General features: G+C 45.8%; 2 protein-coding genes across 8 annotated transcripts in view; one reads left to right on the top strand and one right to left on the bottom strand.

Moving 5' to 3' along the window:
- The window catches only part of rassf3 (Ras association domain family member 3), a 190,233-nt gene that overhangs the window by 12,940 nt on the left and 160,965 nt on the right, over window positions 1-16,328 (top strand). The gene's annotated exons all lie outside the window — the stretch shown is intronic.
- Window positions 1-16,328, bottom strand: part of LOC137334578 (uncharacterized) — a 102,399-nt gene that overhangs the window by 50,039 nt on the left and 36,032 nt on the right. For 3 of the 6 annotated variants that reach the window (XM_067999357.1, XM_067999360.1, XM_067999359.1), the window contains one exon: window positions 536-1,817. The exons of the other annotated variants lie outside the window; for them this stretch is intronic. In XM_067999357.1, the coding sequence (XP_067855458.1) occupies window positions 812-1,723 (912 nt within the window). In that variant the 5' untranslated portion in view covers window positions 1,724-1,817 and the 3' untranslated portion in view covers window positions 536-811. Of the gene's footprint in view, window positions 1-535; window positions 1,818-16,328 lie in introns of those variants that run through there. 6 annotated transcript variants of the gene reach the window in all.

Raw genomic sequence — 16,328 nt, 5'->3', positions numbered from 1 at the left:
ACTTTTGAATCTGTTTCACCACCCTTTCAGGCAGTGCATTCCAAATCATAATTACTCACTGAGTTTTAAAAAAATTCTCCTCATCTCCCTCCTGTCATTTTTGGCAATTATCTTAAATCTGTGCCCTCTGGTTATCAACCCTCCTGTCAGTGGAAGCAGTTTTTCCCATTTGCTCTTATCAAAACCCCTCATAATTTTGAACAACTCTTCTAAATCCTCTATTAAATTTCCCCTTAACCTTCTCTGCTTTAAGGAGAACAATCCCAGCTTCTCCAATCTCTCCATGTAACTGAAGTCCCTCATCCCTGGTACCGTTCTAGTAAATCTGCACTGCACTCTCTCCAAGGCCTTGACATCCTTCCTAAAGTGTGGTGCCCAGAACTGGATATAATACTCGAGCTGAGATCTAACCAGTGATTGATAGAGGTTTACCACAACTTCCTTGTTTTTGTACTCTATGCCTCTATTTATAAATTGTAAACAATTTTACAACACCAAGTTATAGTCCAGCAATTTTATTTTAAATTCACAAGCTTTCGGAGATTTTCTCCTTCCTCAGGCAAATGTTTCAAGAGCTCCTTGAAGCCTACGCATTTATACATATTGAACAATACATGGTGTTTACAGACTGCCCCTGCAACTGCCCGTTGCCAAGGCAATCACCGTGTTCAGACAGAGAGGTGTCACCTGCAGAACCCCCGAATACACATTCAACAAAAAAACAAACAGGGAAAAAAAACAGAGAAAAAAAAACACAGAGAGAGGCAGAAACATCCGGAAGGCAGAGAGAGCCAGCAAATGACCCATTATATTAAAAACAGATAACATTTGTTCGCTGGTGGGGTAACGTGTAGCGTGACATGAACCCAAGATCCCGGTTGAGGCCGTCCTCATGGGTGCGGAACTTGGCTATCAATTTCTGCTCGACGATTTTGCGTTGTCGTGTGTCTCGAAGGCCGCCTTGGAGTACGCTTACCCGAAGGTCGGTGGCTGAATGTCCTTGACTGCTGAAGTGTCCCCCGACTGGGAGGGAACCCTCCTGTTTGGCGATTGTTGCGCGGTGTCCGTTCATCCGTTGTCGCAGCGTCTGCATGGTCTCGCCAATGTACCATGCTCTGGGGCATCCTTTCCTGCAACGTATGAGGTAGACAACGTTGGCCGAGTCACAGGAGTATGAACCATGCACCTGGTGGGTGGTGTCATCTCGTGTGATGGTGGTATCTGTGTCGATGATCTGGCATGTCTTGCAGAGGTTACCGTGGCAGGGTTGTGTGGCGTCGTGGACGCTGTTCTCTTGAAAGCTAGGTAGTTTGCTGCGAACGATGGTCTGTTTGAGGTTGGGTGGCTGTTTAAAGGCGAGTAGTGGAGGTGTGGGGATGGCCATAGCGAGGTGTTTGTCCTCATTGATGACATGTTGAAGGCTGCGGAGAACATGGCGTAGTTTCTCCGCTCCGGGGAAGTACTGGACGACAAAGGGTACTCTGTTGGTTGCGTCCCGTGTTAGTCTCCTGAGGAGGTCTATGCGATTTTTTGCTGTGGCCCGTCGGAACTGTCGATCGATGAGTCGAGCGTCATATCCCGTTCTTACTAGGGCGTCTTTCAGCGTCTGTAGGTGTCCATCGCGTTCCTCCTCGTCTGAGCAGACCCTGTGTATTCGCAGGGCCTGTCCATAGGGGATGGCCTCTTTGACGTGGTTAGGGTGGAAGCTGGAAAAGTGGAGCATCGTGAGGTTGTCCGTGGGCTTGCGGTAAAGCCAAGGATCCCGTATGCTTATTTAACAGCCTTATCAGCTTGTTAAATATTCTCATACCAGTAACCTACGGTGTAATTTCAGAGCCAGATTTTAATAAAATTTATAAAACCATTTCACCAAATTGGCTATAAATGTGGTTATGGAGCAATCTCCCCACCCACACAGGAACAGTAGGTTTATTACTAATGATGGGAGAGATAAATGTATTTCCTGTGTTTGGAACGTTCTTCATACACACCCTGGGTGTTTGTGTTTACTTTCAAATTCGCAGTCAGTCTGTAGGGGAACTACTGAAGATTGCAATCCCCACCCCCCCCCTCCCACTCTCTCCTCGAGTCAGAAGGTTGTGGATTCATGCCTCACTCCAGAGACTTGCGCAAGGAATCTAAGCTGACACTGCAGTGCGGTCCTGAGGTGGTGCCCTCTCTCTCGCGCTCTCTCTCTCTCTCGCGCTCTCTCTCTCTCGCGCTCTCTCTCTCTCGCGCTCTCTCTCTCTCGCGTCTCTCTCTCTCTCTCGCGCTCTCTCTCTCTCTCTGCGCTCTCTCTCTCTCGCGCTCTCTCTCTCTCGCGCTCTCTCTCTCTCGCGCTCTCTCTCTCGCGCTCTCTCTCTCGCGCTCTCTCTCTCGCGCTCTCTCTCTCTCTCGCTCTCTCTCTCTCTCGCGCTCTCTCTCTCGCGCTCTCTCTCTCGCGCTCTCTCTCTCGCGCTCTCTCTCTCTCGCGCTCTCTCTCTCTCGCGCTCTCTCTCTCGCGCTCTCTCTCTCGCGCTCTCTCTCTCGCGCTCTCTCTCTCGCGCGCTCTCTCTCGCGCTCTCTCTCTCGCGCTCTCTCTCTCGCGCTCTCTCTCTCGCGCTCTCTCTCTCGCGCTCTCTCTCTCGCGCTCTCTCTCTCGCGCTCTCTCTCTCGCGCTCTCTCTCTCGCGCTCTCTCTCTCTCTCTCTCTCTCTCTCGCGCTCTCTCTCTCGCGCTCTCTCTCTCGCGCTCTCTCTCTCGCGCGCTCTCTCTCGCGCTCTCTCTCTCGCGCGCTCTCTCTCTCTCTTTTTCTCTCTCTCTCTCTCTCTCTTCTCTCTCCTCTCCATTCAGCCATCACCCCTGTGCTCACTGACCCAAATTAGCTCCTGGTCCACCAACGTCTCGATTTTAAAAAAAAAAATTCTCATCCTTGTGTTCAGATCCCCCCATGACCTCGCCCCTCCCTCTCTCTGCAACCTCCTCCAGCTCTGCAACCCTCCGAGAGCTCTGCTTTCCTCCAATTCTGGGCTCCTGTCCGTTCCCCCACTTCCTTCACCCCACCGTTGGCGGCCGTGCCTTCAGCCTTAAAAGGGTTTGCTATGGATAGGCGGCCCGTTTGCTCCACTGGGAGCAGGAGATCAGAAGAAGAGGACGTTCTCTGGGATCTCGCTGTGCCTCCTCTCTGCCGTAGGTGTGCCGTCCGCGCTGCTCCGACGTTCCGGCTGGTGCATTGGGGTGGGCGTCGCTAATGGGCCAGGATTGGGGATGGGTCTCCAGTTTGGGGCTAAGCCAGGCGTGGCTATCCCTTCACCAATCGTGCCATTGTGTTGACCTTGGAGGTGAGGGGAGAACTGGAACAACCGAGCTCACTTTTGTGACCGCGACGTTGCCTTGAGTTCACGCAATGACATATTTCTGTGGAGTCACATCACAGTGCTTGGCACCGACAGGAAAAGGAATTGTTCATATCGTTTCAGGAAAACAGTGCTTCTTTTCAATGTAAAACTTTTCCCTCGTGGTGGGTGGAGACCTGGTGACATACAACACCAATTAGCGTCAGGACTCGCACACTTGCAATACTGCTTACACCCCAAGGGCATCCTGTGTGAAAGTATATATGAGATTGCCGTACAGTTTATGAAAGACTATTGAAGAGAAGGCAGTCAGACGGCACAGAGGTTTTATCTCTCAGGTTTACTAATGGTCTAGCAACCCAACCCCCACCCCGCCCCGCCAAACATCCTCTCTGCGTGGTATAGGAACATAAGGCTCCATTCCTGGCACCTCAATTTTAATCACCAGAAAATCGGGAATGTCATTTGTTCTCGCTGAAAACCGCGCCCAATTCTTGAACTCGTGCTGCCGTTGAGAGAGGCTCCACACAGTAGAAAGAAAGAAAGACTTGCATTTATATAGCGCCTTTCACAACCTCAGGACAACCCAAAGTGCTTCACAGCCAATGAAGTACTTTTTTGAAGTGTAATCAATGTAGGAAACGTGGCAGCCAATTTGCACACAGCAAGGTCCCACAAACGGCAGTGTGATGATGACCAGATAATCTGTTTCAGTGATGTTGGTTGAGGGATAAATATTGGCCAGGACACTGGGGAGAACTCCCCTGCTCTTCTTTGAAATAGGACCATGGGATCTTTTACGTCCAACTGAGAGGGCAGACAGGGCCTCGGTTTAACGAATCATCCAAAAGACGGCACCTCCGACAGTGCAGCAATCTCTCGGTACTGCACTGGAGTGTCAGCCTGGATTTTGTGCTCAACTCCCTGGAGTGGGGACTTGAACCCACGACCTTCTGACTTAGAGGCGAGAGTGCGACCCACTGAGCCCAGCTTCGTGATATTCACCCTATGGAAAGGCCTTTTGGCCCATTAAAGCTGCTCCAGCCAATGTCCATATATTAATCATTGATTCTGGCATAAACTTGATCTCTTCCTCTTCCTTCTTCACCCCCTCCCCCTCCCCCCCCCCCCCCCATTTAAGAAACCCTGAGTTCCTTTCCTTACCTCCCCTGTGGGGTTAAAAAAAAAGTGCTATTAATAATGTCTAAAACATGTGGATTAGACTCCCACAGAAGGTAAATCATTTGGGATCAATCGACCCCTTTAAAAGGAGCTAGGTGTTGAAAAGTGGGGTTTCCTCCTCAAACATACTGAGCCAGCTTTTTCAAAGGGGTCAGTTGACCCCCAAATCATTTATCTTCTCTTGGAGTCCGTTCCACATGTTCAACAGTGGTTACACCTCAAAAGTACTTCATTGGCTGTAAAGTGCTTTGGGGCGTCCTGAGGTCGTGAAAGGTCGCTACATAAATGCAAGATCTTCTTTTGTTAATGTGTACAGCCGTACATTCAGGCTAAAAATGCTGCAGTGTAAGGGCAGCTCGTATGTCAATGTCCTGGATCTGTTCTTCAACTTATTACTAGAGGTGAGGTATGAGGTGAGGTTCCAGGTATTTATACTGCTGGAACAGGATATGCCTCCCCTCTTTCTCTCTGTCTCTTGTGCCTTCTTTTCTCTTGCTCTCTTCTCCCTCTCTTTTGCTGTTTCTCTCTGCTTTTCTCTCTTTCACTCTTTCTTTCACTTGCTCTCGCACTCTCTCGTGCTCTTGTGTTTTCTCTCTCTCTCTCTCTCTCTCTCTCTCTCTTTCTCGAATTCTCTTTTTTGTTCCCTCGCTCCCTCGTTTGTTCCCTCGCTCCCTCGTTTGTTCCCTCGCTCTCTCTCTTTATGATGCGGCAAGTGAGCTGTTCCCAAACAGGTAACAACAGGAGCACTGACTCATTTACCTTTCAATAGCTTAGCTAGAAAATTGAACTTGCATTTATTCAGTTAGTAAGTTGTATCTTTATTATTTTTCTACAACTGAGGAGCGTAGGAAATTGACAGATCTTACTCTGAAAACTACATTGTTCATTCATCTATTTTATATAAAATAAACCAATTGTTTGTTTGAAGTGATGCCTCATCTGGATATAACAATTTCAGTCCACCTTCTATAAAGGAGAAAGCACCACATGCAGAATCTCAGTCGTCTGTATACAGCCCAGGGGTTCTCTGTTATAATCCCCAAGTTATGCTAAGGGAACAAAAGGGGACAGAGGAAGGGAAGACCTGCTTGGTGGTGGGATCACATAGATGTCCTTCCAGTGCCTGACTGACTGTTTATAAGAACATAAAAAAATAGGAGCAGGAGTAGGCCATACGGCCCCTCAAGCCTGCTCCGTCATTCAATAAGATCATGGCTGATCTTTGGCCTCAACTCCACTTTCCCGCCCGATCCCCATATCCCTTGATTCCACTAGAGTTCAAAAATCTAATCGATCTCAGCCTTGAACATATTCAATGACTCAGCATCCACAGCCCTCTGGGTTAGAGAATTCCAAAGATTCATAACCCTCTGAGTGAAGAAATTCCTCCTCATCTCAGTCTTAAATGGCCGACCCCTTATCCTGATACTATACCCCCTAGTTCTGGACTCTCCAGCTGTGGCAAACAGCCTCTCAGCACCTACTCTGTCAAGCCCCCTCATAATCTTATATGTTTCAATGAGATCATCTCTCATTCTTCTAAACTCCGGAGAGTATAGGCCCATTCTACTCAACCTCTCCTCATAGGACAACTCTCTCATCCCAGGAATCAATCTAGTGAACCTTCGTTGCACCACCTCTAAGGCAAGTATATCCTTCCTTAGATAAGGAGACCAAAACTGTACACAGTATTCCAGGTGAGGTCTTACCAAAGTCCTGTACAATTCTAGTCATGATGTGGAGATGCCGGTGATGGACTGGGGTTGACAATTGTAAACAATTTTACAACACCAAGTTATAGTCCAGCAATTTTATTTTAAATTCACAAGCTTTCGGAGATTTTCTCCTTCCTCAGGCAAATGTTTCAAGAGCTCTTGAAACATTTGCCTGAGGAAGGAGAAAATCTCCGAAAGCTTGTGAATTTAAAATAAAATTGCTGGACTATAACTTGGTGTTGTAAAATTGTTTACAACTGTACAATTCTAGTAAGACTTCCTTATTCTTGTACTCCAACCCTCTTGCAATAAAGGCCAACATGCCATATACTTCCCTAATTGCTTGCTGTACCTGCATGCTAACTTTTTGTGTTTCTTGTACGAGGACATCCAAGTCTCTCTTATATATCATTTATATCATTTAACACTGTTCTATTAGATAGCTGACATATCACTCAACCCCTTATTTCCCCTCTGATTGGTATACTTCTTGTCTCTCCCCCCTCCCCTTTGTCCCTGTTTTTTTTACTAAAATGCTTCTGTAATGAGGGATGACACCCAAAGTGTTAACTTGTCTTTTCTCTATGTGTAAAAGGCCTTTACGATGAGTACCGCCCTCCAACCTGTCTTGCCCAAAATATCAGACCCAAAATGATCATTGGATAACTGCCAATGAAGTTGCGCTCGAGGGCAACATTTCACTATGGAGTTGACACTGAGACCCACTGTAGATATGATCTGACACGGCTCATTTTGGAAATAATAGGGGAGATTTTCCACTTGCGCTCTCCCACCACAAGTGTGTATATCAGGTGATTACACACACCCAAGCCTGCCCATTATAAACAGACGGAAAACCATGGGTTAGAGGTGTTCAGTTCCCCAATAGTGTGTGCCAGGAACATGTGGTAAATCTCTCCTTATATTTCAGTTGAAGAGGAAGTACATCAGGGATTTGAATACATTGCTGGTAAGTCTTGTTTAGTTTAGTCAGAAATTCTCGCCTGGAGGGTTCTTTGAGAAACTATGTTGAGGAACAGGAATATAAGTTGACATTATGACGTCGGGTGCTTTTCGCTGACCTTCATTTGAATTGGATGGCTGACATCTTAATGATCTCTTAAAGGGTCATTATCTTCATGGCAAACATTTTTGTTTGGGAGAGACCTAACCAGAGGAGACTGAGTGATGCATTCCAATGCAATTCGCATCATTGCCTCATTCGTAAACAAATGTTTGCGTTTTGAAATGTTTTTCTTTCCCCCTTGCAGGGCGCCCTCGATCAGCAACCCAGATGCTGGTTCTTGTTTTCAAGAAATAAACCAAGTTGGGTTCACACTGCTATAACACTGACTGCTGCAGCAACTACAGGAATTCACACAGTCAGTGTGTGTCCTGTTTCTCTACAATCACGTTGCTGGCTTCTGGAAATAAAAATTGGAAAATGCTGGAAACTCCAGTACTGCACCCGTGATATGCTGACTGCTCATTTCCCTTTTCAGATGCTGACAGACCCGCTGTGAATTTTGCAGCATTTTCCGTTTGTACTTCAGACTTCCAGCATTTTTAAAATCTTAGCTTGCTGGTTTCTGGCTCAGAAGTCTCGACTTAACTGTTCCATTGAAACTATCAGAGCCTCTCTCTTTTCTGTGCCACGGTAAAATCAAAAGGCCTCCATTAGTTAATGGTTTTGGAGAACATTACTCTAACTGGGGCCCTAATTTGTTCGTCTCCCTGTTTTGAGTTGAACTGTGCCCAGGATTATGTTCTCCATGACAGCCAAGTATGTTGGTGACTCCATTCTTAGAGAGGGTGTAGAGGAGATTTGCCAAAATGATACCAGGGGTGAGGGACTTCAGTTATGTGGAGAGACTGGAGAAGCTGGGGTTGTTCTCCTTAGAGCAGAGAGGGTATTTGATTGAGGGTATTCAAAGTTATTAGTGTCGGCCATGGCTTCGTAGTAGCATTCTCGCCTCTGAGTCAGCCGGCCTGAATTTGTAGCAATATCTTTGTGACTAAGATGGTGGGTTGTCTTAGCTCAGTGGACTCCTCACGACCGCCAGGAGAGTGAGATTGGGATCTTACGGTCAGGAATCAGAGCTCAGAACACTGCCCTGACATCTGTGGCATAAAGCACCAGAGCATTGCTGTACTGTATGGCGCTGTAGGACAGGGGGAAAGACTGAATTAAAATTGGATCTAGAGCTCAAACTCCTGAAGGGTGCACTGTGACACATTTTGCACACTTTAGGCACATCGTTCTACAAATTCAGCTTCACTTCTCCCGTCTCTGAGTGATCACAACACTTGCAACATGCTCTGTTCTGATTTCAAAAAGTGCTGCTGTCCTCCATGTTTTGGGAGGGGAGAAAATCGGCAAAATGTTTTTTTTTTAAAAAGGACTCAAGTGGAAAGAACTGTATGGATCCAGAAAAAAGCAATGATCAAGGTTCTAAATTACAGATCTACTGCCATCGGGAATTTCTTTCTTGTAATTCCAAACTTTCTGTTTTTAAAGACAGCAGTGAGATTGAGTTGTGAGCAGCTTCAAAAGGGGCATTTTAATAGGAAATAGTCTGCATGACGATTTTATCTTTAAAATGCTGCAGAGACATCTTTATTTCAAAACAGCATTGAAACTCAACATGGTGCCATTTCTGCACATGAATATCTGGCTTGCAAGTCAAATATTCATGATAGTACTGCCCCAAACACATCTATCCAAAACCTAGTGGTAAGTTACTATCTAAATGTGCTGCGGTGACAGAGAAGTCTGTGGGCAATTGTCCGCCTTACCTAGAACCATAGAAAAGATACAGCTCAGAAGGGGGCCGTTCGGCCCATCATGTCCGCACCGGCTCGAAGAACAACCAAGTGCCCATTCTAATCCCACCTTCCAGCACCCGGTCCATACTGTGCACAGTTCTGGTCTCCATATTACAAAAAGGATATAGAAGGACTGGAGAAGGTGCAAAAAAGATTCACAATGATGATACCAGAACTGAGAGGTTATAACTATCAGGAGAGGCTAACAGGCTGGGGCTGTTTTCTCCAGAAAAGAGAAGACTGAGAGGTGACCTGTTAGAGGTCTTTAAAATTATGACTGGGTTGGATAGGTTGATGTAGAGAAAATGTTTCCACTTGTGGGGGGAAGTCAAAACTAGGGGCCATAAATATAAAATAGTCGCTAATAAATCCAATAGCTAATTCAGGAGAAACTTCTTTACCCAGGGAATGGTGAGAATGTGGAATTTGCTACCACATGGAGTGGTTGAGGTGAATAGCGTACATGCATTTAAGGAGGAGTTAGATAATTACATGAGGGAGAAAGGAATAGAAGGATATGTTGATCGGGTTAGATAAAGTAAGGCAGGAGGAGGCTCGTGTGGAACATAAACAGTGGCCTAGACCAGTTGGGCCGAATGGCCTGTTTCTATGCTGTAAAATTCTATGTAATCCTATGTATGCACTTGTGTCACTATATGGGTGGATCTTTGTCTGTTTATCTAATCCATCCTTATCTGTCTATTTATCTCCATCTCATCTCTCTGTATTACTATATCTTTCTGTCTATAATGAGATCCAAGTTTCAGCAACTTTGGACTGGTGTCAATCCATCTCCAACTTATTTAGAGTAGGAAACATTTACATTCTCGTAATTTTAGAAATTTTTCTTGATAAAAAAACAATCGGACCAGTTATGCCATTTAGAATGCTCCCGTCTAATCTAATTTTAGTCACATTAATAAAGGAAATGCTTATTTTGAAGGAGTGTCGCAGCCTCTGATGTTGCTGCGAGCAGCAGTATTTGTTTTTAACGAGAACATATTTCTTGAAGAGGAGGAGACACTGAAGAGAACAGAGCTGAGTGGGTCAGAAAACAGGTGGTCTCGAGACTGCTTATGTGGTTGAGCAAACAGCAGCATGTCCTGACTCCAGAGTCGGTCAGAGTGAGTGAGTGAGTGAGTGAGTGAGTGAGTGAGTGAGTGAGTGAGTGAGTGAGTCGGTCAGAGTGAGTGAGTTCATCCGGACACCACACAACAATCACCAGACAGGAGGGTTCCGTCCCAGTCGGGGAACACTTCAGCAGTCAAGGACATTCAGCCTCCGATCTTCGGGTAAGCGTTCTCCAAGGTGGCCTTCGAGACACACGACAACGCAAAATCGTCGAGCAGAAATTGATAGCCAAGTTCCGCACCCACGAGGACGGCCTCAACCGGGATCTTGGGTTCATGTCACGCTACATGTAACCCCACCAGCGAAAAAAAGTTACCTGTTTTTAATACAACTGGTCATTCTCTCTCTCTCTCTCTCTCTCTCTCTCTCTCTCTCTCTCGCTCTCTGCCTTTCGGGTTTTTCTCTCTCTCTCTCTCTCTCTCTCTTTGTGATCTGACCGCTTGTGTATTCAGTATTCTTGGATGTAATGTTCCCCTGTCTGAACACCATCCACTCCTTTGATTGCTGTGATTATCACTCTGCTGAAGTGTGATAACGGGCAGTTGGAAAGATTATCTGTAATCACCAGGCATTGTTCTCTGACTATATATGCTGTGCCTATATGGAACCCTCACTCACCTGACGAAGGAGCAAAGCTCCGAAAGCTTGTGATTTCAAATAAAGCTGTTGGACTATAACCTGGTGTTGTACGACTCCTTACATTTGTCCACCCCAGTCCATCACCGGCATCTCCACATGATGCCATTGTGACATCGATCTTGTAAAGCAGATGCAGGCATTTAGTTGGGTCTCTGGTTTACCAGAGAGTGAGAGAAGGAGTGTTATTGCTATACTGACACAAGTCAGTTCAGAACACATCGACCTGACATTACTCCGAGGAACATTAGTAAGTGATTCCTGTCTCTACTATTTTAGGGGAGGTCCTAACTCATTTATTTGAAATGGGTTAGTGCCTCTACTAAAACAGCAGAGAGGAGTTTTAGACGAACGCACTAAACTTCAGTACTGTAATGCCAGGTTCATTTCCTGTTCTTTGTTAATATTTGCTTATAACCAAACTTCCAATGAGAACAACTGCAGTACTGTTAGTTAATCGGGGGGAGATTACAACATGATAATCATTTCTTACCAGCACATGTGTGGGTTTCACTAGAATATGTACAAGTCGTAACGCTTCCTGATATCAGTCACTTCAATCACAAATCCACCTTGTCCTGTTATTTTGTATGATTTTATTTTCTTCTGTTTGCCACTGCTCATCTCCTTCATTTCCTCCCTATTTAGACGTGTTCAGGTATGCATTTTTAGTATTCTCTGCTTTACAAAGAATAAAAAATATGTAATGGTGTGTTATAGGAATAGGAGTCGGCCATTCAGCCCCTCAAGCCTGTTCCGCCATTCATTGAGATCATGGTTGATCTGTCTCCTAACTTCATCCACCCACCTTGGCTCCATATCCCTTACTACCCTCGGCTAGCAAAAATCTATCGATCTCAGATTTAAAATGATTAATTGAGCATCTACTGCTTTCTGTGGGAGAGAGTTCCACACTTCCACTACTCTTTGTGTGAAGAAGTGTTTCCTAATTTCTCTCCTGAATGGCCTGGCTCTGATTTTAGGGTTATGTCCCCTTGTCTTAGACTCCCCCACCAGCGGAAAAAGTTTCTCTCTATCTACCCTATCAATTCCTTTCAAAATCCGAAAACCTCAATCAAATCACCCCTTAACCTTCCAAGGTCTAGGGAATACGAGCCTTGTTTATTTAATCCTCTTAATTTAACCCTTGGAGCCCCGGTAACTTTCTGGTGAATCTGCGCTGCACTCCTTCCAAGGCCAAGATATCCTTTCTAAGGTGCGGTGCCCAGAACCGTACGCAGTAATCCAGATGTGGTCTATAGGAAAGCCATGTTGGTATTCAGACCCATCTCGGGGCTCAGAGAGGGCAGACGGGGCCTCAGTTTAACGTCTCATCCGAAAGACAGCACCTCCGACAGTGCAGCACTCCCTTGGTTCTGCACTGTAGTGTCAGACCTAGATTACATGCTCAAATCGCTGGAGTGGGATTTGAACCGACGACCTTTCTAACTCAGACGGGAGTGCTACCAACTGAGCCAAGGCTGACGATGTCAACGTGTAATTTTAAACACCAACACCACTAGTGGGAAGTGGTAGCAATTGACTGCCTTTTGATCCGAGATACCTTGTGGTGGGTTTCTGTCACTCACTTGGAATGTGAAACATGAGACGTTCGTTTTTTACACAAACGAAACCGTCTGACACTGAGGCGGCAGCCTGTGGAGCAGTCCCACGCTGCCTGCTGCTTTTATAAATAGGGACTTCAAATTCGTTTGTGAGCTCCTGGGGCGGGGCTTTAACGGTGTAAAAATAAAACGTTGGTGGGATTGATCCAGTTCTTTCCCCAAAGAGGAGCCCCCCAGTGTTTCCCCTCGGTTTTCAGGTTGCTGCTCGCCCCATAAAATGGGAATCAGCACACACTTGAGGGCACCGGTGGGGGGGGGTTCTGAGTTCAGCTCTGCCCCAGGGCTGGGTTCCATCGCTGCTTAGGATGCGGGGCAGACGGGAGCTGCCTTGGCAGCAAGATAAATGTCAACTTGTTTTATCTTTACTACTGAAAAAAAATCATTCTTCAGCGAGAAAGCAGAAGTGACCTGGAAACCCAGTACTGTATAAATAAGAAGACCCTCAGGCCCTCGAGAGCTCTTGGTATGTAGTCCTCCACACTTATCATGAGTAGCCGCCTATATCGGGCAAACGAGGGCCATCCATTTGCCGTTTACCATAGGAGTCAATTACAAAGGTGTCTCTTGTAATGCATTAAGCACCCCGACTATTTCGGGCAGTGCAGTGAGTTCTTCGCACCTTGTTATCATATCTGTATTTAAATCCCTCCCAATGGTCATTCTGTGTCTTGCATTTTGGGCCCATGATCTCTCTCATTGTTAACAGTCACCCGTTCTGAACTAGTATCCCACCCGTTGCTCAGTCACCGATAACTGCTGCAGAGTTTTAAGAAATCCTGTCCCTCCTGCATTTCCCCAGCTCCCGATTCTTCAATTGTTAATTTGGGAACACGGGAAAACCCTTGGTTTAAATCCCGGACAATCCCTTTCCACGTTTAATATTGTTAAAAATAACCGCAGGGACGGAATTGGAATCCAGTCAGCTGCTCGTTCCCGTTCTCTCTCGGCGTCTCTAAAAGACGATACACCGTCCAACACTTCTAGCGGGCGAACGGGTTAACATCAACTTGCCCACTGTGAGCGGTGGGGACCACACCAGGAACGTGGTGAATCATTGACCTCATTCAGTGAACTCGCTCATATTGGTTTATCAAATACATTAATTGATAAAATTGAAAAACAACCTAACTGATATTCCAGCTCCTTTGTACATCATTAATGTTTTGTTGACTAGTTTTGGGATGGTAATGACAATTGTATTCAAATCTCTACTTTCCTGATTTCTGCTGTGTACAGGAACCGACTGGTGACTAACTTCCCAGCTGTGAAAATGCATCAGCTGTTTTTGTTTTAGTTTGTGTGACAAAGGATTCACGACCTAGTTCACAAAACTTGATTTAAGGGTCAAAATTGTTTTTTATGTTTTGGCGTTTTGTACCGAATAAGGCAATAGTTTTGGTCGTAGGTACATTACTGTTGTGATGCCTGACAATAACAACAACTTGCATTTATATAGCGCCTTTAATGTAGTAAAACGTCCCAAGGCGCTTCACAGGAGAGATTTTCAAACAAAATTTGACATCGAGCTACATAAAGAGATGTAAGAACATAAGAAATAGGAGCAGGAGCAGGCCATACGGCCCCTCGAGCCTGCTCCGCCATTCAATAAGATCATGGCTGATCTTCTACCTCAACAACATTTTCCTGCACTATCCCCATATCCCTTGATGCCTTTAATATCTAGAAATCTATCGATCTCTGTTTTGAATGTACTCAATGACTGAGCCTCCACAGCCCTCTGGGGTAGAGAATTCCAAAGATTCACCACCCTCTGAGTGAAGAAATTTTTCCTCATCTCAGTCCTAAATGGCCGACCCCCTATTCTGAGACTGTGACCCCTGGTTCTAGACTCTCCAGCCAGGGGAAACATCCTCCCTGCATCTACCCTGTCGAGCCTTGTAAGAATTTTGTATGTTTCAATGAGATCACCTCTCATTCTTCTAAACTCTAGAGAATACAGGCCTAGTCTACTCAATCTCTCCTCATACGACAGTCCTGCCATTCCAGGAATCAGTCTGGTGAACCTTCATTGCACTCACTCTATGGCGAGTATATCCTTTCTTAGGTAAGGAGACCAAAATTGTACACAATACTCCAGGTGTGGTCTCACCAAGGCCCTGTATAACTGCAGTAAGACATCCTTATTCCTGCACTCAAATCCTCTTGTAAAAAAGGCCAACATACCATTTGCCTTCCTAATTGCTTGCTGCATCTGCACGTTAGCTTTCAGTGACTCATGTACAAGGACACCCAGGTCCCTTTGAACATCAACATTTCCCAATCTATCACCATTTAAAAAATACTCTGCATTTCTGTTTTTCCTACCAAAGTGGATAACTTCACATTTTTCCACATCATATTCCATCTGCCATGATCTTGCCCACTCACTTAGCCTGTCTATATCCCCTTGAAGTCTCTTTGCATTAGGACAGGTGACCAAAAGATTGGCCAAAGAGGTAGGTTTTAAGGAGCATCTTATATGAGGAGAGAGAGGTAGAGAGGTGGAGAGATTTAGGGAGGGAATTCCAGAGCTTGGGGCCTAAGCAGCCAAAGGCACGGCCACCAATGGTGGAGTGATTAAAATCAGGGATGCGCAAGAGGCAAGAATGGGAGGAGCGCAGAGATCTCGGAGGGTTTTAGGGCTGGAGGAGGTTAGAGATAGGGAGGGGTTTGGAAACAAGGAGGAGAATTTTAAAATGGAGGCGTTCCCGGACCGGGAGCCACTGTAGGTCAGCGAGCACAGGGGGTGATGAGTGAACGGGTCTCAGTGTGTGGGATGAGTAGGATCTTCAGAGATCCACCAAGAACAGCTTGCATTTACACACAGCCCCCATGTATAAAGGGTGTCTCGGAGGACTTTACAAGTGGAAGAGGAGGGGAGGGACTGAAAATGGGTCAAGAATAAATTTTTAGGCTTTTGAAGGGGGAAAAAGACAAACTTGCCTTTTATGTAGCCGGTTCCAACAATAGGTCATCGACCTGAAGTCTTAAATCCCACCTTTCTCTCTCCACAGATGCTGCCTGACCTGCTGAGTGTTCCCAGCGTTATCTCTTTTTATTTTTGTGCCTTTCATGACGTTCCAAAGCCCTTCACGGGCAACGAAGTGCTTTTGAAGTGTAGTTACTGTTGTTATGTAGCCAAACGGGGCAGCCAATTTAACGCACAGCAAGATCCCACAAACAGCAATGCGATCATCCATTTTTTTTTGTGTTGTTGGTTGAGGGATAAATGTGGAGACTGGGAGAACTCCCCTGCCCTTCTTTGTAAAGTGCCAGGGGATCATTTATGTTCACCTGAAAAAACAGACCAGGTGTAAAGTACCATTGGAGGAAGGGAGAAGGTTAACAAGGAGAAATGATTTGAGGGGAAAGCTCTAAAAAGCATGGGCATGGAATGGAATTGGCTAATCATTTAAAAAGGATACTGTGGCTTGTTGAAAATGTGAATGAGGGTCCTGAAGATGCTGTACTGGGAGGCAGGGTGTCCGTCACTCTGTGTGGGAGAGGATTCAGGCCGCAGGACTCTTGATTGTTTGAAGTCTGTGAAGGGTGGAGGAGGGGAGGGAGGGAAGGACGACACTCACAAAATGACTCGTTCAGCTGATGGCAGGAGAGAGAGAGAGGGAGGAAAACTAACATTTTAAACCCATTTTCAGATGGAAGAGACTCATTGAAAACATCAGCTGAGATGGTGACAGTGAGTTATTAAAAGTAGAGATTTCACCTCCCCACCACCTCCATTGTCCAAAATTATGAAGGGTTTTGATAGAGTAAATAAGGAGAAACTGTTTCCAGTGGCAGGAGGGTCAGTAACCAGAGGACACAGATTTAAGGTAATTGGCAAAAGAACCAGAGGGGAGATGAGAATTTGTTTTATTA

Source organism: Heptranchias perlo, chromosome 18 (genome assembly GCF_035084215.1).
Source record: "Heptranchias perlo isolate sHepPer1 chromosome 18, sHepPer1.hap1, whole genome shotgun sequence".
NCBI classification, from domain to species: Eukaryota; Metazoa; Chordata; class Chondrichthyes; order Hexanchiformes; family Hexanchidae; genus Heptranchias; species Heptranchias perlo.
This window is presented reverse-complemented; position numbering and strand designations above follow the sequence as displayed.